The 23,627-nt window shown below is 36.4% G+C and overlaps 1 protein-coding gene across 6 annotated transcripts in view; it reads left to right on the top strand.

The window, feature by feature from the left end:
• The window catches only part of CNTN1 (contactin 1), a 397,546-nt gene that overhangs the window by 231,159 nt on the left and 142,760 nt on the right, over positions 1–23,627 (top strand). For all 6 annotated transcript variants that reach the window (XM_037514140.2, XM_054696300.1, XM_054696297.1 and 3 more), the window contains 8 exons: positions 3,487–3,693; positions 7,234–7,333; positions 7,494–7,675; positions 10,179–10,303; positions 11,224–11,341; positions 14,736–14,886; positions 22,317–22,444; positions 22,723–22,898. In XM_037514140.2, coding sequence (XP_037370037.1) covers positions 3,487–3,693; positions 7,234–7,333; positions 7,494–7,675; positions 10,179–10,303; positions 11,224–11,341; positions 14,736–14,886; positions 22,317–22,444; positions 22,723–22,898 — 1,187 coding nt within the window. The remainder of the gene's footprint in view (positions 1–3,486; positions 3,694–7,233; positions 7,334–7,493; positions 7,676–10,178; positions 10,304–11,223; positions 11,342–14,735; positions 14,887–22,316; positions 22,445–22,722; positions 22,899–23,627) is intronic.

The following is a 23,627-nucleotide window of genomic DNA, read 5'->3' as shown; positions in this document are numbered from 1 at the left end:
TCGTTACAGCCTTTCAATGAGAATAGTAATTTCCATGAGAACTGCCAAAACAATCTACAAAATCTCCTTATCTTCATAGCATTTCCCACAGAGTAAATGGTCATAGATAGTGAATGGCTGTATTTGACCACATTGAACACTGAATAATCCTTATTCCATCATATATTCACTGAGAAAAACTTAGGAGCACTTGCTCTGTACCAGAAATGGTTTTTGCCAAAGAAATACCTCAGTGAGCAAATAGGAAAATTTACCTAACATTGATATCTAAAAGATACAGCATGCTAGATATTGCTAGATTAAAACTAGGAAGGATAAAAATTTCCTAAACAACTTGATTCTCAAAAAAAAAATGTTTTATTTTCAGTTCATTTTCTATCAGTACAACAAACAGAAATTGAGTTACCACATTTCACAAAATATGAATCATACATATGTACATTGTGAGAGAGAATAAAGAAAAAGTCTGTCATTCAAAAGGGGTATCCTACTGACAAAAATACAGAATACCTAATAATAAACTTGTGCATGAATTTTAAAATTAGCAAGTGGGAATACTTTTAAGAAAACTGCTAGTATGTTGTATATGACCTTGAATGAATCTCAGTAGAGAGATCATCACAAAAATAGACTCAAATGGAAGGGCATGGCAGGAAATACATGATTCCATGGTATAACTTGGTGTATATTTCTTTCTAAATAGCATTCGTTAATAGCTTACTGTTGGTATCAAAGCACTAACCAGAAGCTATCGTGATTTTGTTAGTGTAGGGAAATTATGTTCTTTTGGGATTAGTTAAAAAAGAAAGCACACAAATCTATTCATCCGGGGAATAATAAAGTATTTCAAGAGAAATATACATTATTTAGCAATGTTAGATGGGTGATATATTTCAAAGTAATACAATGAAACTCACCAAATGCATTGCAGTTCACCAAAACAAAATTCCCCTGCCACATGCTCCAGACTCTCTTGAGGCAAAGGAAAGAAATATCAGACATTTATCAATAAAAATGTTTCTGAAACAGGTGCTGGCATTTATTTTTCTTAAAATAGTAATTCATAGTAATTTATTATTTAAGACACTCAACAAGGCTATGAAGAAAGTGTTGGCTTTTTCACAATTGGTGCCATATGCACAGGGCAGGGAAGACAGATTGGGTTCCTGTGAGACTGGGTTGGGGAATCAGGGCAACTGGTAAACCAATTATGGTGTAGTTTTGGAAGTAGTGAGGTGGAGAAGGAAGTTAGGAAGTCATTTCTGCTGTAGGAGCTTGGGCAACTCAACTAACCTAGCTGAATTTTCATATCCTTGTTTAAAGAATAGCAATAGCAATTCTCACCTTTGTTTCAGTGGGAGATGATGGCTTCTAACATATTGCAATTATTTTGTCTAAGTGAATGACTTACCAGTAGGCTAGAATTTGTTAAATTTAGATTTATGTTACGGGTACCACATGGGGAAGACCAAATATATCGTAAACAATCTATCTAAACAGTGGCACATAGAAAGTACTCTTTATGTGTTAAATTAGTATATGGAAGAATCAACACTGAACATTAAATCCGCCAGAACAATTGCCCTATAGTTCAAGACTCATGTTCATACAAACATCATCACAATGACTTCTTTGACCTAGTTTTTCTCTCTTAAAGTTTCAGATATTAAATATCTTGTTCCTTTTCACATATCCCTGATGAGTGGGTGCAGGGAAATGTCTTAATTTTAGAGAATATGAGTAATAGAATGATTAAAATAACCTGGTTAAAATCATCTTTGGTCTAGAATTAAAATGCAGGTTTCCATATTCATGTAACTAAGGAGAATCCAGACTATTCTGAATGCATTTTGTTGTATATGGTATTTTGAAAGCATCCTATAGTTAAATAAATTGCATTTTTTCTCTGAGAAAATCTATACTTTCCTGACTTATTTATTTTTTAGAATTTAACTATGATCATATTTTTTTGCAAAAATACTGGTTTTCTTTTGAAGTGACAATAGGATTTTTTTTTCTAGTTCAAATAAGCTAACAGCCTTTTTAAAATGTGCTATAAATATCATTTCAGATCAAAGATTATTTCTTGTGCAATTCGAAGAATCAAATTTCAACAATTTAAGAAGCCCATTACAATCCTTCCCACCTTGATTCTTCTGCAGATTTTACCTGCTCTTAACTAAGCATAAGGATAACAATTAAAATAATAGAATCATTCAAACACATACATATCTAAAAAGATATATGCTAATGATGATAACTGAATTGGAGGATGATGGTGTTTTAATTTTCTTTCTCCTTTCAACTTGATCTGTATTTTCTATTTTTGACAATTAAAATATACTGTCTTCTATAATTAAAAAGTAAAGATTAAAAAAGAAAATAATTTTTACTCACTTTCCTGGTCGTGCATATTGTTGGAGAAAATTACATAGCTAATCTAAATGGAATATCCTGGATTATTATTTCCAATCATGTTGGATTTATACAGTGTGCAGTTCTTTTAATTTTTCAGAGTTGGCTTTCTTTCTTACCCCCTTGTTACAGTATTAACCAGTTACATTGAGTTTCCTAAAGCATGTCAACCCCAAATCATTTCACCTTAAAAAGATCTTGACCTTCCACCATCTCACCTCTAAATTCTAACTTAACCTAATAGTTCCTTCTTGTGATTTTCCTACTTGCGATTGTCCTCCCCTGGCTGAGGTTTTAAAGGGGAACAGCCTTTTGTGATTGAGAAGTATGCACTGCCCTGTGTTTCTCTTGTGTGTTGCTATTGTATGTAATTTCTAGGGAGCTATTCTCTAAGGTGGGAGGGGAGATAGAAAAGGAAAACTGTATGAAAGGCAGAAAATTAATGAGGAAATGCAACGATTGGCCTAAGTAGCCAGTATGTTCAGCCAAAGGAAGTTCCTGTGGTTGAGTTGCCGTGTGCTATGTACTTCCTATTACTCAAGAAAGTCAGTAATGTGACTTTCTCTGTTTCTGTGGTCTCCACTTTCCAATGTGGCAGAACAGGTTATGCAAACTCATTTACAAATCTATAATTTAAAATGCAAATACTAAAAGAAAAGGATATAAATCCACAGTATGACTGGTAATTGATTTTTTTTTAAATAAAATCAAATAGGGAAGTAGTAGGGAAAATGGATTTAGACCTGGACTCAGAACCCCAATTCTACTTAAGAGTTAAAGGATCTAAGCAAGATCCCTGATTTCTATTTAGCCCATTCAAAAAAAAGTAAAAGTAAGAATATCAGTAGACCATAAAATAATTAATTTAGAGATAAAGATAGGTGTACTTAACACCATACTTATATTCACTCAAAATATGGTAACTTTTAGAAAACTTGCCTACATCCAACATGTTCTTTGCCTATTTATAACACGTTCTCATTAACAGTCTCGTTTTGATTTGTCACTGTAAAAGAAAATCTTTGCTTTTGGAGAAGATCTTAATATTTAGTAGATATTATTTTCTCCTAGATGATCTTAGCTACCGCTGGCTTCTAAATGAATTTCCTATATTTATCACAATGGATAAACGCAGATTTGTGTCTCAGACGAATGGCAATCTCTACATAGCAAATGTGGAGGCATCAGACAAAGGCAATTATTCATGCTTTGTGTCCAGCCCTTCTATTACAAAGAGTGTGTTCAGCAAATTTATCCCACTCATTCCACTACCAGAACGTAAGTATTTGTTACACTTGGTTTTTGCCAGTTTGTCTGCTTGTGGCATACTTCTAATAATGAAAAAATATATAAACAACCATTGTGAAGATTAGCTACCTGCTCAGTCTTGGCAAAGAGAGAATACACACTTTGAAAGTTTAGACCCTTCCTTAACTTTTTTCAGTAGAGAAGATTTGCGTCATTAAGGTACCCATAGATAGTTGAATCTGGACTGGCAGACTCTAGTTCAGAGTACAGTGTACTGGTTCTTTAGCTAAACAACAGTATTTTGGTTCCAGTGGAATCCTTAGCCTCTGCTTTTTGTTTGCTGGGCACTCCTATTTCTTAGTTCACCAAAGGGATCATCTGATTAGGTCAAAACCAACTACAGTGATTACAGAATTACTGAAAAAAAGACTGTTGGTTATTTTGGTATTTTAAGGAACTATTTACATTATGCAAATATAGGTAGGTAGGTAGGTAGGTAGACAGATAGATCATCTATTGTAAATAATTAGTGGAGAGTATTATTACCTTGGAGCCATATTTCATGGCTCCTGACATATTTGATTGGTCTTTTCGTAGTAGTCATGGAACTACCTTTCTTTTTTAGATGTGCTATTCCCTGAGAGAATCAGATCATCATATATTTTAGCACTTCACATTATTTTTGCCAGTCTTGCTGCTACACTCATATCACTTGCAGTTCAAGTCTCTGAGGAAATACTGGTTTTCCTGCTGATAGATTTAAGTTTGGTTCCTGTCACTATGTAGTCCCTAAGGAGTTAAGACAGTTGGGAAATGCCATCCTATTACTATGGACCCATTTTTTTTACTCTCCTCACGATAGGGGTCACCTGGCTGGTGTTTAATACATTTTGACTTTATGGCTCTTTTTTTCCCTTCCCAAACTTAGGAAATACTTCCACCCATTACTTCACAGATTTGAGGACCTATTTTATAAAAATATCCTTAATTATTTTCTACTACTCCCTAGACATTCAGTTATTTTATTTGTCTTTTATTTTCTCTTTTGTTGGAATGAGTGTTTCTCTTCCTGTTCTAGCTAATTCCTCTCAGTTGCTCTAGTTTACATCCCATTTGATTCATATTGAATGTTCACCTCACCTCTTACTTCCTCTCTCTTCTAATTTTTCATCCTCTGCCCTCAATTCTTTTCCCTCTGCATATTCTTTTATATTCAATGCAAACAATTTTGAATGATCAAAATGACTTACTCACTAAATTGAAAGGACACTTTGAGTCTTGATTCTATATGAACCTTCTGCATGACATTATACATCTCTTGACTCCTTTCACTGACTCAATTTTTCATCTCCTTCCCACTTCTCTGATAAATTCTATGTGGTGTCCTTCACTATATCTTCATTGTTAAGTTTCTGATCTTTCCAGATATTCTCCACCGTTTATACCTTTTCAACTATAATCCTATCAGGATGACTCCAAATTCACATTTCCAGAACTTTGCTGGTAGTTAGGCTGCCCCCTGGACTTTTCACCCAGAAGGTTCTCAAGGATGTTAAGATCAAAACATTCCATACATTCCTGCTATCTTCCCTCTGAACCTCACCTTTTAGTGTTCATCTCATTTAGCAATACTGTCATTTTTCTATGAACTTAGGATAGAATTTTAGTCAACTTGTCTCTTCCATCATCAGGGCAGTGAATCCAAGGGTTCTCAACTAGTATGTAAGCATACTGAAAGTTTGATAAAATGTCCAAACCTAAGACATGATCACCAGGCTTGGGGTATGACCTGGGAATCTGAACCAGCTTCACAGAGGATTCTAGTGAATTGGATTTTAATCTATAATTTGAGAAAATACCAATCCACGGGGCATGTTCATGGTTCTCCTAAAATACAACTTATATTAATTCTTTCCTTTCTGGTTTTACTGTGACTATGTCCTGGCTCAGACCCTTGCCTGTTTTGCCTGTATGAATGAAACAGCTTCCTTTAGATTTCTTACTCTCTTCTATATTTCTCTTCTCCATGCTCCATCCCTTAAAATTACCAACAAGGTCTTCTACTTAAATTGAAGATAAGGGCCACCCTGATGGTACAGGGCTTAAAGTCTCAATGCTATCAAGCTATTGCCAGACACTGTAGCTTGAGTTCAATCCCTGGCCAGGGAGCTGACCAACATGGCACAGCAGACCTCTCCTATCAGACCTCTCAGGCCTGCTGCTGCCCTCAACAGTGGATTTCAGTAGATCCTCCTGTTCTGTTCCCCACTCTGCCTCTGGTGGATATTCTCACCCCTCCACCTCTGGCCTACATCCCAATTCTTGTATGCATAAATCAATAAATAAAATAAATCTTTAAAAAATAACAAATAAATAAAAGAGAAGAGTAATATGACTTCTCTTGCCCCGACCCATTGCTAATTGGCTATCAAGGAAATTGGTCTCAAAATATTTAATTTTACAGCTTCATGTAAACCTTCCAGATTGTAGGTTCAAGCTCAGATCCAATTACATCTACTTCAATGTAATTTGAATTCCTAGGCCTTTGTAAATCCCAACATACTCCTTAGGCATTATCATGTTATTCTCTCTGTCTGAACCAGACCAGTTCAAATGCTAGCCTTGCTGAAATTTTCCTAGGCCCTTCATACTGTTCTCCTTGGCTGTCACTCTTTCAGACATTTTATTTTTCTTTTGACTTCATTTCAGTACACTGTCTATCAATTTGTCTTTAGCATTATATATTGCTAAAGTACAAAAATTCATGGTGTGATCCCAAAGAATACATTGGCAACAGTGAACCTATTTCTTATCCTGTATGATTAAGAAACTGATACATCTTTCAGAGCTGATATCAGTTCAATTAATTGTCTACATTGATAAGAACAGTGATGTCTTGATAAGCATTTTTCTTCATTTCTCTTCCCTTCCTCTTTTCAACATTCTTTCTTTTTGCTTTCATCTCCTAGATACTTCTTTCTTCTTTTTGCTTATGTCCTCTTTCTTTTTCATCCTCTTTTCCCTTTTCCTTATACCTCATTTCCTTTCTTCTCTTCCAGCCTGAGTGACCCTTCATAAATACGCAGCGCAAATATTTTACACATATTAGATCCTCCTTAAAAACTTATTGAAGTTTTTAGTCAATTACCATGTAGTTACACAACTATCAAAAAGAACAAAATAAGCCAGAAAGAAAAAGAAAAATACTGGACAGTCTCACTCATAGCAGGACTTTAGAAAACCTAAAAAAGGGACCAGGAAAAAGACTGATTAAATACAAAGTAAAAATCAAAATCAACAAGCAACTATAAACCAGAGACAAACTATGGGGGGGGGGGGATGGGTGGGGAGAGGAAGGACTAATGTTAAAATAAGGGAGGTGTACAATTGTATGGGGAATATAACCAAAATGAAAATGCATACATTGTGCAAAAATGAAAAATGATGTAAGAATTATATAAAATAAAATATTAAAAAAAAGAAATAGTTTTAATCTTACAGAAATCACAATGTTAAAAAAGCCTCTTTTCTGCTTAATAATTTGTGTGTTTGTGTTTCTCTTAATATTAGGAACAACAAAGCCATATCCTGCTGATATAGTAGTTCAGTTCAAGGACATATATGCACTGATGGGCCAAAATGTGACTTTAGAGTGTTTTGCCCTTGGCAAGTAAGTATACTGACATTTTTCATTAACATAATAGAAGTGCATTAATTTTTGTACAATTTTAGGAAATAAGTGATGTGAATGTGTAACTACCAATAGAAGCATAAAGTGATTGCTTTGTAAGCATTGTAGACCCTTAACTCTTATTATCTCCTATTTAAAGTCCAGTTCCTGATATCCGGTGGCGGAAAGTTCTAGAACCAATGCCAAGCACTGCTGAGCTTAGCACCTCTGGGGCTGTCCTCAAGATCTTCAATATTCAGTTAGAAGATGAAGGGGTATATGAATGTGAGGCTGAGAACATTAGAGGAAAGGACAAACACCAAGCAAGAATTTATGTTCAAGGTGGGTATTTTAGTTTAATATAAATTTCATGAATATCTTATTTATAGACATTCCCATACTTAAAAAATTAGGATATAAAGATTAACAGTTGAAAAACGGTGATGTATAGAATGTTATACAAAAGGATGAAATATTTGTGTTATATTTAATTAAGTCATAAATATTAATTATAGAAGTTATGCACTTGTTAGTATCATAGTAATACCAATATATTGACAAAGATGTTCCTGATAATTTTCAGAACATACAATTGATACAGTTTATTTACTACCTTTATCTTCCTCTTTTTTGAATAGCTATCATTTGTAGAAGAACCTATGCATTCTGACTTAATTTATGCCTTTAATATGCAAGCACCAGAATTACCTGGAAAGCTTATTAAAATGTAGATTGCTGGTTCTGGGTCCTCAGAGTTTCAGATTTAGAAGGTCTGTTTAGAAGTTCCTAGGAAATGCAATTATACAAATTAGTTTAGGAGTCACACTTTTAGGAAGTTTGGTTTAAGGGAACATTTTTTTTAACACTTCTTTTTTTTTTTTAATTAAAGATTTTTTTCTTTGGGATAGAAGAACTAGGGTGTAGGCCAGAGGTACAGGGGGTGAGAAGATTCAGCAGAGACATAGTGGGGAGCAGAACAGGCAGATTTACTGAAATACACTGTTGAGGGGAGCAGTGGATGAGACAGGAGAGGTCTGCTGCTCCATGTGGGTCAGCTCCCTGGCTGGGGAATGAACTCAGGCAACAGTGGTGATAGTGCTGAGACTTAACCCCTAGGCCACCAGGGAGGCCCTCTTTGACACAATTTTTATGGCACAAGTGTTTTGTTATCACACATCAAAATAAACTTATATTTGGGAGGATCAAATGTTGTCTTTGAAGAAACACTTGAACATTTTCAGGCTGAAATGATCATTTTAATACTCCACAGTTGGAAACTTGTCTGTCCCATTGAAGATACACCTGAGTCTTTGACAAGATCATTGAGTGGATAGTCATGTATTGGGTATTTGCTCAGTGGTAGACACCATGCTAGGAGCAAGGATAGGTAAAGGAAGTACTTTCTCTGACCTTGAGGTACATACTGTATTCATATCATATGTAAGACCCCCAGGAAACTGTATCCCAGGTTCTTAAAAGAGTGAATTCTGTACTAATTTCTAATTCTTTAAAGGAATCAAGGTGACAGCTGATATTTATAGGTGTTAATTTAAGGGAACTTTTTCTCTTTTCTAATGAGGCACTCCAAGTTTTATCTTTTGATCTAATCAAACAAGCAGAAAGCTACATAATTAAACCATATACAGAATATATCAAGCTGATTCAATAATTTATTCAATTATATCTTCTCATTATATTTTCGAAAGTGGCATCTCTGTGTGATCTGTGTGAAGTTATGGCAGGAAAGCAGTGATACTCCTGTGTTGTGTGTTGACTTGATTGTATAAAAAATAAAACTTCTATCAATTAATAGTTATTCAGCTTTTAAAATTGTCTTCCTATGTTACAGAGAAAATGCAATAACTGAAAAATATACTGAAGCAGGCTGTATGTATTATAAAAATATTTATCACTCTATTATGTATATAACATAATGTTGATAAAGTTCAGTGAGATTATACAAATGTTTTATGTTCTATTTATTTATACACATTGAATATTCTCTAACAAGATATATAAATTACTTTTGCCATAGTGAATATAATAAAAGTTTTCATTTTCAAAGAAAATTAAATGAAATACTACCTTCCACTCAAGATTTTCTTCTTCTACTTATTTTGTTACATATTTATTTATCTACAACTATTTGGACTTACTCAAACAATTTAAATATTCATGAAGATGATCTGATTATTAATTTGCATCTTATTGAAGAATATTTTTTTCTTTTAGGGAATTCCTAGCATTTTCTCCTCTCTTAGCAAGTTCTACTAGATTAGATCAACTGATGAGGTTGAAATCAATTTAATTGACTCATAGATTTTTATCAATGATAGCTACTATGTAATTTCCAGTAGTGAATGGATATTTAAGTTATCAAGTCCTTTTTCTAGTTCTGCAATAAGATATTACAGTGGCCACTAGCCAAGAGATCCATTAAGAGGCAACATATACCCGAGGGAGTGGAAGAGATTACAACTTTATCCAAACAGAGAAAAGAGAGTATCATAGTAAATGGAGATAATTCTTTAGAACTTTAGTGGTCATTTTGAAAGACTTAGAAAAATGACAAATAATTGTAGTGCTGTTCATGAATTTACCTCCCAAAAAATGGTCCACCAATAGAAAAAAAAAAGATTTGAATTATAGTTACCACATGCTGTTATAATGCAGGATAAAATTTACCTATAGAAATGCAATCCAGTGGCTCTAATCTTGGTTTTCGGACATAAAAAATATCTGGTATACTCTTCAGGACCCCAACTACAGGTAATGTTTGTACCCTTGAAATTGTGACTTGTGTTGGAACTTGCATTTTACATATACAATGTTCTTTCTTGTTTAGCGTATCCAGAGTGGGTAGAACACATCAATGACACTGAAGTGGATATAGGGAGTGACCTCTACTGGCCTTGTGTGGCCACAGGGAAGCCCATCCCCAGCATCCGATGGCTGAAAAATGGATATGCGGTATGTGTCATTCAAGTGCTTTATACAATAATTCTGGAGTCCATAATCAGGCAACATCCCCAGGTGGTCCTGGGATAAATTTAGAAAGAGTGGGAATAGAGTAAGGACACCTAGAACCCTGAAACACCATGTCTACTAAATACAGCAAACGAGAATGAACATAAAGTTGCTTCTTTCAGCCTAAACAACTTACTGTAATCTGATGTCTCCGTTCTCTCTCACGCTTCCTCCTTATTTTTTTCCTTTTTTCCACTTTTTTTAAAAAAAGATTTATCTATTTATGCATACAAGAACTGGAGTACAGGCCAGAGGTGTGTGGGTGAGAGGATCCACCAGAGAAAGAGTGGGGAACAGAACAGGCAGACTGATGGAAAAACACTGCTGAGGGGAACAGTAGGTGAGGCAGGAGAGGTCTGCCACACCATGTGGGTTCTTCCCTGGCCGGACGGGGATCAAACTCACGCTGCGGTGGCAGCGGATAGCTTCAGATTGTGTACCAACCCCTTGCGCCAGCAGGGAGGCACCCTTTTTCCACATTTTACCCTCTTCCTGCTCATCCAACTCCACTACGTGATACTGTCCTCTTTTTCTTGCCACTCTTCTCCTGAACCCACAGAAATAGAGGTAAGAGCCAGGCTCCTATCTTTGGCCCTAGGGACAAGTAGCAATAGTGGGGCTTCTCACTGTAATCTCCTAGCTGGGCAGGAGGGAGAAGGTGAACTCTCAGCTCTGTGGGATGTATCAGACAAGAGTAAGTGGTGCCACTCCCCCTGCCATGAACACCCCAACTCCACTCGACTTAGGAGTTAACAGTGGTGGCACAAATAATGTAAATAAAAGACAACCAAGCCTACACTGAAATGGAGGCATTTCTACTCAAGTTTTTTAAGGGAATGTGTCTTATTTGGTGTTCTTTTCAGTATCATAAAGGAGAATTGAGACTATATGATGTGACTTTTGACAATGCTGGAATGTACCAGTGCATAGCTGAAAACACTCATGGAGCCATTTATGCCAACGCGGAGCTGAAGATCTTAGGTCAGTATCATTTCTAGTTTCTGTTAACAGTCAACAAAGAAGGCAAATAGAGTCATTATAGATCATGTTTGTGTTGACATTATTTTCTTGATTTGTTAAAGTTAAAACTTTTAAAACATCATTTGAAATACATTATTGTTCTTCCTCTCATTAAAGAACAGTAAATAAATGTGAGGTAGTAGGTAGTACAATAGCTAAAATTGAAAAAAACAACAATAAGCTAAGCTCACACATTGCAGTTATTTTAAGTCTTGTCCTTTCTTGTGTCTGGGCTGCTGAACACGGCTTGAAAATCCAATAATGCTGGCTGACTCCCCCACGATGTGTGAGATCCAGTCTCAGAGGAGTCTGTAAGCAGCTGCTTTTTCATTGCCGGGTTTCATCCCCTACCATTGCTATTCAGAAAACCTTCTGGACATGCCTCAAGCTCCTTATTCCACTGTAACTTCTACGTTCATATTGCTTTTGTCCTTCTCCATGAAAATTGAAACTTACTAAAAGAAACAATTTCAACTTTCCATCTCTCAGATGGTAGCTTCGCCCCTTTGGCTCCTCAGCCAAGCACATCCACCAAATGTCTGAACCTGCGTCTCTCAAACTTCTAATACTGCTTCATCCTTGACCTCTCCTTCCCTGCCTTTGGTGACTCAGTGCTCTCCATAGCTTCCCGACGATGTCTTCTCAGCTGCCTTCCTCCAGTGTCATCTTCTCCCCTTCCTCAGATCAGCTAGCAATGCTGGGAGATATCCACTCCTCAAATTACTTTCCATTTTCTACCTCATTCTTCCATGTATTTCTATATTATTATTGCCTGGATATTATTTTTAAATTAAAAAAAAACTGAATTTTTTTTTCCTATTCCATTAACTATTAATCATCCTGCCATTTCGGTCTCTGGCTCAGATTTTTATCCTCAGCTTCAAACTCAGTATAAAAACTTTCTATTCAGTAGTAGAAACATTCCTCTGGTAACCTCACAACCCCAAATGTAGCATGTTTGAAATGACTTCCCTCTCTCTCATTAATATCTTACACCAAAATATCCTCTGTTCTAAAGAAAGAAATCCTCCCACATTACGTCTACTAAATTTCTCAAATTTTATCTCATAAAAATCTATTTTCATTTTCTTATTTTCATTATACCTACTTTAATTATAGTCTTGCTCTTTTTTGTCATTTTTATGTTATTTGAACTGTCACCAGGATTTGGCATATTACAAGTAATGAATCCAGGTAGTCAGACTTTCTCTTCTAGAAATGATTACTAGAATGATAAAGCAAAGATTCAGGGTAGGCTATTTCATTATTGTTGCACCAAAGGGAAGTTTCTTTAGAACATTGTTATCACAATTGAGTGACATTAAAAGCACATATAAAGAAATGAGATCATTGTAGAAAAGTATTAAAGAAGATCTTTAAAAAGAGCTGAAGCCTTCTTATTCTTCTTATTTTTTAATTTCCCTTGTCCCATTGTTATGCCAAGGATCATATTCTATTTCTTTCTCCCTGAAGTCAGAATTCCTTGCAAATATATTTAATCTAGTTTATTTGGGCATCAAGAAAGCATTCATGCTTAGACTTCATAAATTTCTTGTTTACTAAAATACATTAGAAAGTAATGTGAAAATTCAGCAGCTTAGACTGAAGAATCTTTCTATATGCCCATCTAAATTCATTCAAATATTCGATGACTGCTAATGTAGTCATTACACAAATCATTTAAGTGGTTTTAGGCTCTGAATGATGTTCCTGAACATCTTTATATTTGTTTCAACCTATTTTTGTTCGTTAACTTTTTGAACAGTGCTGTCTTTTCCTGACTTATTTGATTTACTCATTCATCCACCAATTTTTTGAGTACTTATTTTACAACAAATACTAATTTTTAAATAGGAGCAGTGCAGAGCAACCAAGTCAAAAAATGCATGCCTCTTCTTAGTTGAGGTAATTGTCTCCATAATTACTTCCTGTTTCCAGAAAGTCTGAGGGCATGGTCTAGAATCTATCACTAGATATTCAAATAATCTCTAATTATGAAGACATTTAAATCACACAATTTTTTTTTCATTTAAACTTAACTGATTCAAGAAAAATTCTCCTTTTCTAGATGAATTAAGATTTAAAAATATAATCCTATTGAACTGTCTCAGCTTTCTTACAGTGTCACCTCGATATACTTACGGAACTCATATAAAATATCATCCTTTTTATTAGGAATAAAGCATAAGTTATTTGATTGTTTATTGCCAATTATCAAAATTTCAACTGAAGAAACAATGGGATAAACTAGAACCTTCTGTATAAAGTGTTTCTCAGAGCAGTAGCAGCAATAGCAATACCTGCTTGTTAGACATGTCAAATATAAGACCCACCCCAGACCTACTGAATCAATATTTTAATAAGACCCTCAGTTGAATTTGATGCACAGACAAAGCATGAGACTCATTGCACTAGATGATAGTGTCAAACACTAGGTGAAGACATACTTAATGTAGGCTGCAGAAAGGACACAGTTACAGATAACTGGAAAGTGCAGAAAGAGTAGGTGGACTCCCTCTGGAGTCTGATAATTGACAGAAGATTGAGAACCACCATACATGTCATCAATGGAGGAAACTTTTGTAAGACTCTATGTCCTGCTTTCATAATTATTGTTCGGTACTTTGAGGTAAGGATGAACTCCAAGTGGTTCAGGTGGTCCTCAATTAATTGAATGCATCCATCATCCCATGGCTGTTGGTAGGTAGGTTTTGAAGAAAAGATCTCTCTTTATTTTTTCAAGATGTCTGCACACAGTTGGCCTTCAGTGAATGTTTGTGTAATGAAAGATGTCCTATTATGTAATAAAAAAAGCATGCTGGTGAATCAGAAGAAACTAGATTCAAATGTGAATCCCACCTGATTCTTCCTGGGACAGCTTTGGCAAATTATGTAATCTTAATAGGCATTGAGTCTCTCATTGGAAAAATGTAAGCAGTTTAAAGTGTGGTTGAAAATACTGCTGATGACCATGTCAATGTTAATATTAGTGCTCAATCCCTCTAGCCTTTCATTTCCATTGTGCAATTGAGTCAAAACAATTTAGTTGGATGTCACTTTCAAGGTAAATATTTATACTGAATTTGGTTGTAACTAAAGTCTGTAATAATTAATACAGTTATCATCAAGAAATGAACATTTAAACTGGAGTGATTTTTATAAGTAAAACATTTCAATAAAATTAAATAAAAGAATGAAGGTGATAGGTGTGGAATATCTTTTGATCATAGCTAATAATATTTAGTGAGATTAATCTTTCCCATTGATTATTAATCAAATGAGAATAAAGCATTCTATAGTACAGAAGAAATTTTTTTGTAGCAAAAGAGAAAAAATAATCATTTTTTCCTTTTAGCTTTGGCTCCGACTTTTGAAATGAATCCTATGAAGAAAAAGATCCTGGCTGCCAAAGGAGGAAGGGTAATAATTGAATGCAAACCCAAAGCTGCACCTAAACCCAAATTTTCATGGAGTAAAGGGACAGAATGGCTTGTCAATAGCAGCAGGTCAGTTCAGAAATTAGAAATCCAATTAAAATTCTATTTTTCAGTAGTTTATTTTGTAGAGGACTTGCTTTCATATTGATAATGTAAATGTTTTTTATGACTTTGCTCCACAGAAGAATCTGTAGTTCTAAGATGAACAGAAATACTTGCCCTTCACTGTCAGCATCTGTTATAATCAGGATTCAGATTCAGGCTCATGTAATTTATAAGTAATTTAGAAAATTGAAGCTCAGAGATTTTTGGTAAATTGCCCAAGGCCACAAAAAAATAAACAATGGAAAATAAAATGAAATCTCTCTGATTTATTTTTCCCTAATGAGGACATTCACTTTTGGTTTAATTTTATGGATTTGGCCTATTATATATTCCAATATGAAATGAGTCCTCAATGGGATAAATGAAGAGGTGATTTAAAAGTACAAATCATCTCTTCCCATCTTCTTAAGTTAACATAAAATTCTCATCTTCCTCGCAAGTAGACCAGTCTTTTATGACTGGTACAAAGCAAAAACATGCTATTTGCATAGGTTATTTGTATAAAAAGCACACTGTATAGTTTGTACAAGTTTTCTATAAAAAGTAATATTTTGGCCTCCCTAGTGGCCTAGGGGTTAAGCTTCAGCACTGTCACCTCTACAGCCTGAGTTCAATTCCTGGCCAGGGGGCACAGCCGACCTCTCCGGTCTCACCTGCTACTCCCCTCAGCAGTGGATTTCAGTAGATTTGACTGTTCTGCTCCCCACTCTGTCTCTGGTGACTCCTCTCACCCCCCGCTCCTCTGGTTTACACCCCAGTTCTTCCATGCAAAATTAAAGAAAAATAAATTAAAAAAATGAAAAATAAGAAGTAATAGTTTGAGCATAAAAGTGTGAGGAGAAAAAAGCTAACATGGCAAATAGGAGCAGTGTGACAGAAGGTTGGGGAGTAGAGGCTATTTCAGGCAGTGATAGCAGCACATGCAGAGGTCCTAAGTGGGAGAGTCTGGGTGTTAAGGAACTGCATGAGGAGTCTCAACATGGCTTCTCTTAAACAAAAATGGAGAGAGTTTTCAGAGATGAGACCTAGTAATTCACATTGTCAATAATAGCATTTTCTATGCAAAGTAATAGGAAATTACCTTGATGCTTAAATAAGGGAGGAATAAGATAATTTTAATTTTTGAACGTATTCTGTAAAAAGTGAAGAAAATAAGATTTTTTTTTAAATTAAAAATTATTTCAGGGGCCTCCCTAGTTGCCTAGGGGTTAAGTCTCAGTGCTATCATGGCTATGGCCTGAGTTTGATCTCTGGCCAGGGAGTTGACTCACATAGGGTGCAGCAGACCTCTTCTGTCTTGTCTGCTGCTCCCTCAGCAGTGGATTCAGTAGATCCGCCTGTTCTTCTCCCCACTCTATCTCTGGTGAATTCTCTCACCACCCTCCCACCCCCCACATCTCTGGTCTAGACCCTAGTTCTTCAATGCATAAATATTAAAAAAAATTGTGCTCTGATTCTAATGAAGACCAAAATCATGAACTTCTACAAACAAGGATTTCTCAAACCGTGGATTGGGTTTCCTAAAATATCAACACATGTTCAGAAAAAGAAAAAAAGCCTCATTCCTAAAATCTATATTGTAATCCTGTTGTAATACTTTAAAGTCTTTGAATCAAATCATATTACTTCGTGGTGAAAGAGTCTGCCCTACTTTTTCTTCATTAGTAGCTTGAATTAGTTAAGTACCAATTTATAACAAATGTAGTGTTTTATGAGGTATGTTTGAATATTATAAAATAATGTGGATAAAACATTTGAATAAATTTTTTAGAGAAAACATTTCTATTGAAAAATATATTCAAGAAGTAACTGTTTTTTAAAATGTTGTTTTTTAGCACATTATTAGAGTTTATAAGACATTAATTTGGCATTTCCTCAGGAAGGCAAGCTGCTGTACAGACCTTGGTTATATCATGTAGTTTCTACTGCACAGAGAGGCAGAAGCCCCAAAATTTAGGAGTGAGATGCTACTTATTACTGTCTTTTTTTTTTAAGATTTATTCATTTTTTTATACAAGCACTGGGTACAGTCAGAAGCGCGGGAGGGTGAGAGAATTCACCAGAGCCAGAGCGGGGAGCAGAGCAGGCAGACTGAGGAAATACACTGCAGAGGGGAGCAGCGGGAGGCAGGAGAGGTGTGCGTTCCATGTGGGACCCTCACCGGCAGCTGGGGATGGAACCGGTGCTGCCAGCACTCAACCACTGCACCACTGGGAAGGCCCTTATTACAGTCTTTACTGAGATAACATTGCTCTTCACGTGTCTGCTGTCACACCTGGTTGCCACCAATGCCCAAATCATCCTTTGCTTTCTGTGTCTCCCTCTCCTTTTCTCAGTTCTGCAGTCAGGTTTTGAGCATTTGTTTAGGTTTGTTTTTGTCTGTTCCTTTGCTTTATTTCTTTCTGTTCCACATGTGAGTGAAGTCATCTGGTATTTGTCTTTCTCCTTCTGACTTAATTCACTTAACATTACCCCCTTAAGTTCCATTCATGTTGGACCGAATGACAAGAGTAGTTTTCCTAATACCTAATACCCATGGTGAATATGTACACCGTCTTCTTAATCCACACAGGTGTCACTGTGTACTTGGGCTGTTTTCTTACCTTGGCTATGCAAATAGTGATGCAATGAACCCTGGAGTGCACATATCCCTTCAAGTTTGTGTTTTTTGTATTTTTTGGGTAGATACCTAGGAGAGGGATTCCTGAATCATGTGGCAAATCTATGTTTAAAGTTCTCAGGAACCTCTGTATTGTTTTCCACAAAAGTTGAACCTTTTTCCACCAATACTGTATGAAGTTTCCTCTTTTTCCTATACCTTTGCCAGTACTTTTTTTTTTTTGATATGTGCCATTATCACTGGTGTAAGATGATATCTCATAGTGGTTTAGATTTACATTTCCCTGATGATAAGTGATAATGAGTATTTTCCCATGTGCCTGTTGCCATCTGCATTTCCTCTTTGGAGAAGTGTTTACTCTTCTGCCCATTTCTTCATTGGGTTATTTTTGTTGTTGTTCTTGTTGTTGAGTTATATGAGTTGTTTATAGATCTTGGATATTAGCCACTTGTTGATATATGATGAGCAAATATTTTTTCCCATCCTATATGTCCTTTTATTTTAATGATCATTATTTTCACTGTATAGAAGCTTTTAATTTGGGGTAGTTTCATTTGTTTTTGCTTTTGTTTGCCTTGCAAACAAATTGAGTCCCCAAAGATATCACTGAAGCAAGCATTGTGTTTTGTGTGTTTTCTTGGATGTATTTTGTGGTTTCAGATCTTATGTCCAAGTTTTTGATCCATTTTGAATTACTATATAACTGTTTTTAAACACAATTATAATCTCATTCTGATGAATATAATTATAGAATTTGGTTCCACATAGCAAAGTTATTTCTGTGCCTAATTAGTGGCTTGTGAAATGTTATAATGCAGCTGTAGAGAGAAGACATGAATCTTGATAAGTTGCAATTATGTTCTATCTTATGATTTCTTTTGGGGCTAAAATGATATAGATCACCAACAGAATTTCTTTGTAGTTGTTAAACTATATCCAATGGATTGCTGTAAGTTCTGAATTGATCTTTATCCTTAGCATTTTTTCTAATGGTATCTCCAGGATGCTTTTTTATTTCAGAGTTGTTATGCTTGGACAATTAACAGATAAGATGGAAGTTACTCTGGAGCAATTTTGCTAACAATAGTGACTAATTTATTAAAGACCAGCTTGTCCTAGCTAATATTCTATGCCCATCTATATCATATTATCTGAAGATAAAGATGAGGTCCTGAATGTTTAAGTTTTTGAGTTTGACTTAAGAATAGGACTGATATAAAAGAATATCAACTTCCTAAAATATTCTTATTAAAATATTCAAGTCCTTAAATACTAAAATATTCTTATTTATCAAAGTTTACTGATTTGCCATTCATTCATATAACATTGTGTGTGTATGTGTGTGTGTGTGTAGAACTGGGGTGTAGGCCAGAGGTGTGTAGGCCAGAGGTGAGAAGATTCACTAGAGACAGAGTGGGGAGGAGAAGGCAGATCCACTGAAATCCACTGCTGAGGGCAGCAATGGGCAAGACAGGAGAGGTCTGCTGCACCATGTGGGTCAGCTCCCTGGCTGGGGATCAAACTAAGGCCACAGCAGTGATAGCACTGAAACTTAATCCTTAAGCCACTAGGGGGGGCCATTTAACTCCATAATTCTACACTTTTGAGAGTGTAACTTTGCCTGTGACTGTGCATGTGCTCCCTGCCCCTCCCACAGAGCTCCAGTGCCAACACACATTAATGTTGTTCCTACCTCCTTCCCCCTCTGATAACCACTATATTTTCCACAGAGTCTCAGTTATCTTTGTTGTGTTTTACCAATTAAAAATGACTTTTAGTGTGAGGGGATAAGTATTTGAAAGTATAGGTGAGATGAATGACACAGATGATAAAGATTACTTGCCATCTAATACATGTGAGAAAACTGTCAGTTTAAATTCTCAAAAGAATAGTTGTTGGACCTCCCTGGTGTCGCAGGGGAGTTAAGTCTCAGCACTATGAAGCTATTGCCAGCCACTGCAGCATGAGTTCAATCCCTGGCTGGCCAGGGAGTTTACCCACATGTTGCAACAGACCTCTCCCTCCTGCCCACTGCTCCCCGCAGCAGTGGATTTCAGTAGATCCGCCTGTTCTGCTGCCCCTCTCTGTCTAGTTGCTATTACTATGCAAATCTGATTCCAGGTGAGGGAGAGAGGGAAAGAAGAAGGCCAGGGGGGAGCAACTTGGACTGCAGTGCAGTTTCAAGAGTAGGGCCGGCTGCTGGTCTTTAAGCCAGAAATGCCTGTTAGAGGTATCTGTTGTCTTCCAAGAACAGAGCTGTCGTAAAAGTCTTTCTGGGCTCAGTCAGTGATGGATGGAGAGCAAACTGTGGGGAGTACGGGCTTGACTCAAACACAGTGATGAATTTCTTAGTGCAGCAACTAAGGTAGTGGATCAATTACATTCCTCACAGTTGAAGAACTTAAAGGCACATTGTCAGAGCATCCACAGTATCAAATAACTACTTGTATGGTCACATTATTTTGATACTGCATTTCTTCTTCAAGAAACAAAGAAGTATTCAGAAGTGAGCTTGAAATGGAATCAATGCTTAAAAGGGGGAAAGAAAATCTTGAAATATATTGTTGGTGGAATTTGGGGTATTTTCTTACATAGATATTCACTAGTAAGGTAGATAAAATACTTTTATTTTTCAATATCTCCCCTTAAAATGGAATATAATGAGAATTGTTTGCACTTGCTATAGAAAGTTTTGGAGGTAATGTAAGGATTAGAAATTAAACATTTAAAGAAAATAAAAACCCAATGAGAGGCGAGCCAATATTGAATCGAAGTGTGAGACATATGTAAAATAGTTATATAATAAATATATGTTCCCCATATGTCATATATAATTGACTTGCAGGTAATGAGTTTCTGTCTCTAGCCTCTAGGAAAGAAACAGACAGGGGGGTGGATTTAGGTTCTATCCAAAGAAAAATTTCCTAAATATTAATGTTACAGAAACTGTTGCTAAGAGTGGTTTATAATATCTTTCTTTGAGTTCTCCAAAATAAAGTTAGTTGGTATTTCTCTGTATCTGTGGAAATGACAGTATGATCCAACTTCAAATTCTGAACTGACGTCCTGAGATCACATTTCTGGAAGACCTGGGCTCATTTCTTTCAGGCTGCCGACTAGTTGGAAATGACCCACAGTGGCTTCTATGTCATTTTATGAAAAACCACTTGCTTCCCTTTAACTCTATCTAATTCGTTTTTTCAAAAGAATAACGGTTGAATGCTACTCCGTGATTGGTGTCTCATTACTTAATGTGTTCCTGGCACATAAACTTATTTTCTAATGAACAGTTGAGTTAATAGGTATGTGACTTGTTGGGGAGATGGGCACAAGCTGATACAAATTCCTGACATCAGGATGCTACCATATCATGGAAAGAAAAGCTAATAAGTAAAACTGAAGTATGTCAGATGACATGCGTATTAGGAAAAACTCTCTGGGAAAGAGGACAGGACAGCAGGAATGCTCTGTGTGTGTGCATCTCTGCATTCACTTGTGTCTCGTTACAATGTGTGGTGGTGGGATGAGAAAGGATTACTCAGAGTCCATGTGCAGAACAATGAAAACCTAGAGAACTACACCACGAAGATCCAGTCCCACTTAAAGGGCAGCCTAATTTTTATGTAGAATAAGACAGAAAACGAGAAAGTCTCCCTGGTGGCGTAAGGGATTAAACACAGCACTGCGAAGCTATCTGCAGCCTCTGCAGCATGAGTTTGATCCCCGGCCAGTCAGATAACTACCCACATGATGCAGCAGACCTCTTCTGACTTGCCCGCTGCTCCCCACAGCAGTGTATTTCAGTAGATCTGCCTGTTCTGTTCCCCACTCTGTCTACAGTGAATCCTCTCACCCTCACACGTCTGGCCTGTATCCCAGTTCTTGCATGCATGCATAAATAAATCCTTAGATTAAAAAAAATAGATTAAACAAAGAAAGAAAACAAAAGAGATCAAAGAAGCAAGCAGGCAAATGGGGAATGCACAAGTGTGTGGGGGACCCGAACCAGCTGGCCCCAGCCAAGACTGGGAAATCAGAGAGTCAAGGGAAGCCTTAGTGTTTTTGCTGCTCTAACCATAACATCTATTGCTGTTTCTGAACATGTTGTTTTCACATGTATAGATCCTCACACCAGGACTTTTGCCATGAGAGGCTCCTTTTCTCAAACTTTTTCTGTTTTTGCACACTGAGAGGCACAGAGAAGTAATAATTAAGGCAAAGACACAGAATAGTTGAGGCACAGAATAATCCAGCCCCCCCACACACACACTTGTATGTAATTCTAACTAGAATGAGAAAGCAAAGATTTACCCAAGGTGCCAATTTCTTACTCGATAGAATTGTTTCTGAATTTGAAAGTATGTAGGGGATGATGAATAAGTACTCTTACTATTCATGTGATGGAAAGTCACAGAGTATTGTGCTGTAGAGTGACATTACTAAGCAAAAGAGTGATATGATGTGACTCTGACACTGATGTCTGGCTGACAGGTGGAGAAGAGACTACAGAGAGGCAACGGTGGAGGCAGGAGTTCAGGTAGAGATGGCTGTAATCCAAAAAAAACCCAAAAAACAGAAGGCGGGTTTTCTAAAACAATGTGTAAATGCTGAGAAAGTATGATAGACAAAGGCTAGAATGTTTCACCTTAAAAGGGAATCTTTTTAGTAATTATGTAAAATGCAATGATCTAAAGATTCTGTTCATATTAAGAGATGCAATAAAAAGTGTTTTATTAAATTCATATTGAGAATTGTGCATTTTTTCATTCAATAGAATACTTATTTGGGAAGATGGCAGCTTGGAAATTAGTAACATCACAAGGAATGACGGCGGTATCTATACATGCTTTGCAGAAAATAATAGAGGGAAGGCTAATAGCACTGGGACTCTTGTTATCACAGGTAAGAAGGCATTTGATTAATAATTTAAGTTTGCTGGTGCTAATTTCTAATGTATATGTGACTCAGTGCTATGCTTATTGTTCAGATATGTTCCCATTTCAAATGCGTCCTGGGCAAAGTTCTTACTTGATGAAATCGTTTCTGAATTTGAAAAACATTTTATGCCTTTACACAGAGAAACCAAAATTTATTGATTGTTATGCTTTCACTGTACCAGATGATATAGTTCTCCTATTTTCTTAAATTGTGCTTTACTCCTTTATTTAAAAAATGTGCAGATCCTACACGAATTATCTTGGCCCCGATTAATGCTGATATCACTGTGGGAGAAAACGCCACCATGCAGTGCGCTGCTGCCTTTGACCCCGCCCTGGATCTCACATTTGTCTGGTCCTTCAATGGCTACGTTATCGATTTTAACAAAGAGAATATTCACTATCAGCGGAATTTTATGGTATGTGTTTTAAGTTTCATCTTGTTACCATCACAATGAACCCCTGCACTGAAACTCGTGTTTCTATGATCGTGTTCAGGAGTCTGAAACACAGGCAAAAAGACTGTCTTCATTTTTAAAATATTAATTATAGTACTCCTGAATTTCCTAAAAGTTGGCTACTAGCCCTAACAATTTTGTGTAGGACCTCCTGGAGGCCTAGGGGTTAAGTCTCAGTGCTAGCACCACAATGGCCCACCGCTGTGGCCTGAGTTTCATCTTTGGCCAGGGAACTGACCCACATGGCGCAGCAGATCTCTCCTGTCTCGCCTGCTGCTCTCCTCAGCAGTGGATTTCAGTGGATCCACTTGTTCTGCTCCCCACTCTGTTTCTGGGGAATCCTCTCATTCCCCCCATGTCTGGCCTACACCCCAGCTCTTCGATACAAAAATAAAATCTTTTAAAAAAATTATAAAAAAGAATTTTAGTGGAGATATTATTAATCAATAATATGGGCTTTTTCATCCATTTCCCCCTTAATTTTAATACAATTTTTATATGTTGTGTGCTGTTCTTCAGTATATCTGTCATCTGGAGAGCCCAGTGCCTTTGCTTTCACTTTATTTTTATTTATTTATTTTGAAACATTTTGTAAAGATTTTAATTATTTATTTATTTTTGCACAGAAAAACTGGGCTGTAGGCCAGATGTGTGGCCTCACACCTCAGAGGGGTGAGAGGATTCCCCAGA

Source organism: Talpa occidentalis, unplaced genomic scaffold (assembly GCF_014898055.3).
Source record: "Talpa occidentalis isolate TD23 unplaced genomic scaffold, MPIMG_talOcc4v2.1 talOcc4.16, whole genome shotgun sequence".
Taxonomy (NCBI): domain Eukaryota; kingdom Metazoa; phylum Chordata; class Mammalia; order Eulipotyphla; family Talpidae; genus Talpa; species Talpa occidentalis.
This window is presented reverse-complemented; position numbering and strand designations above follow the sequence as displayed.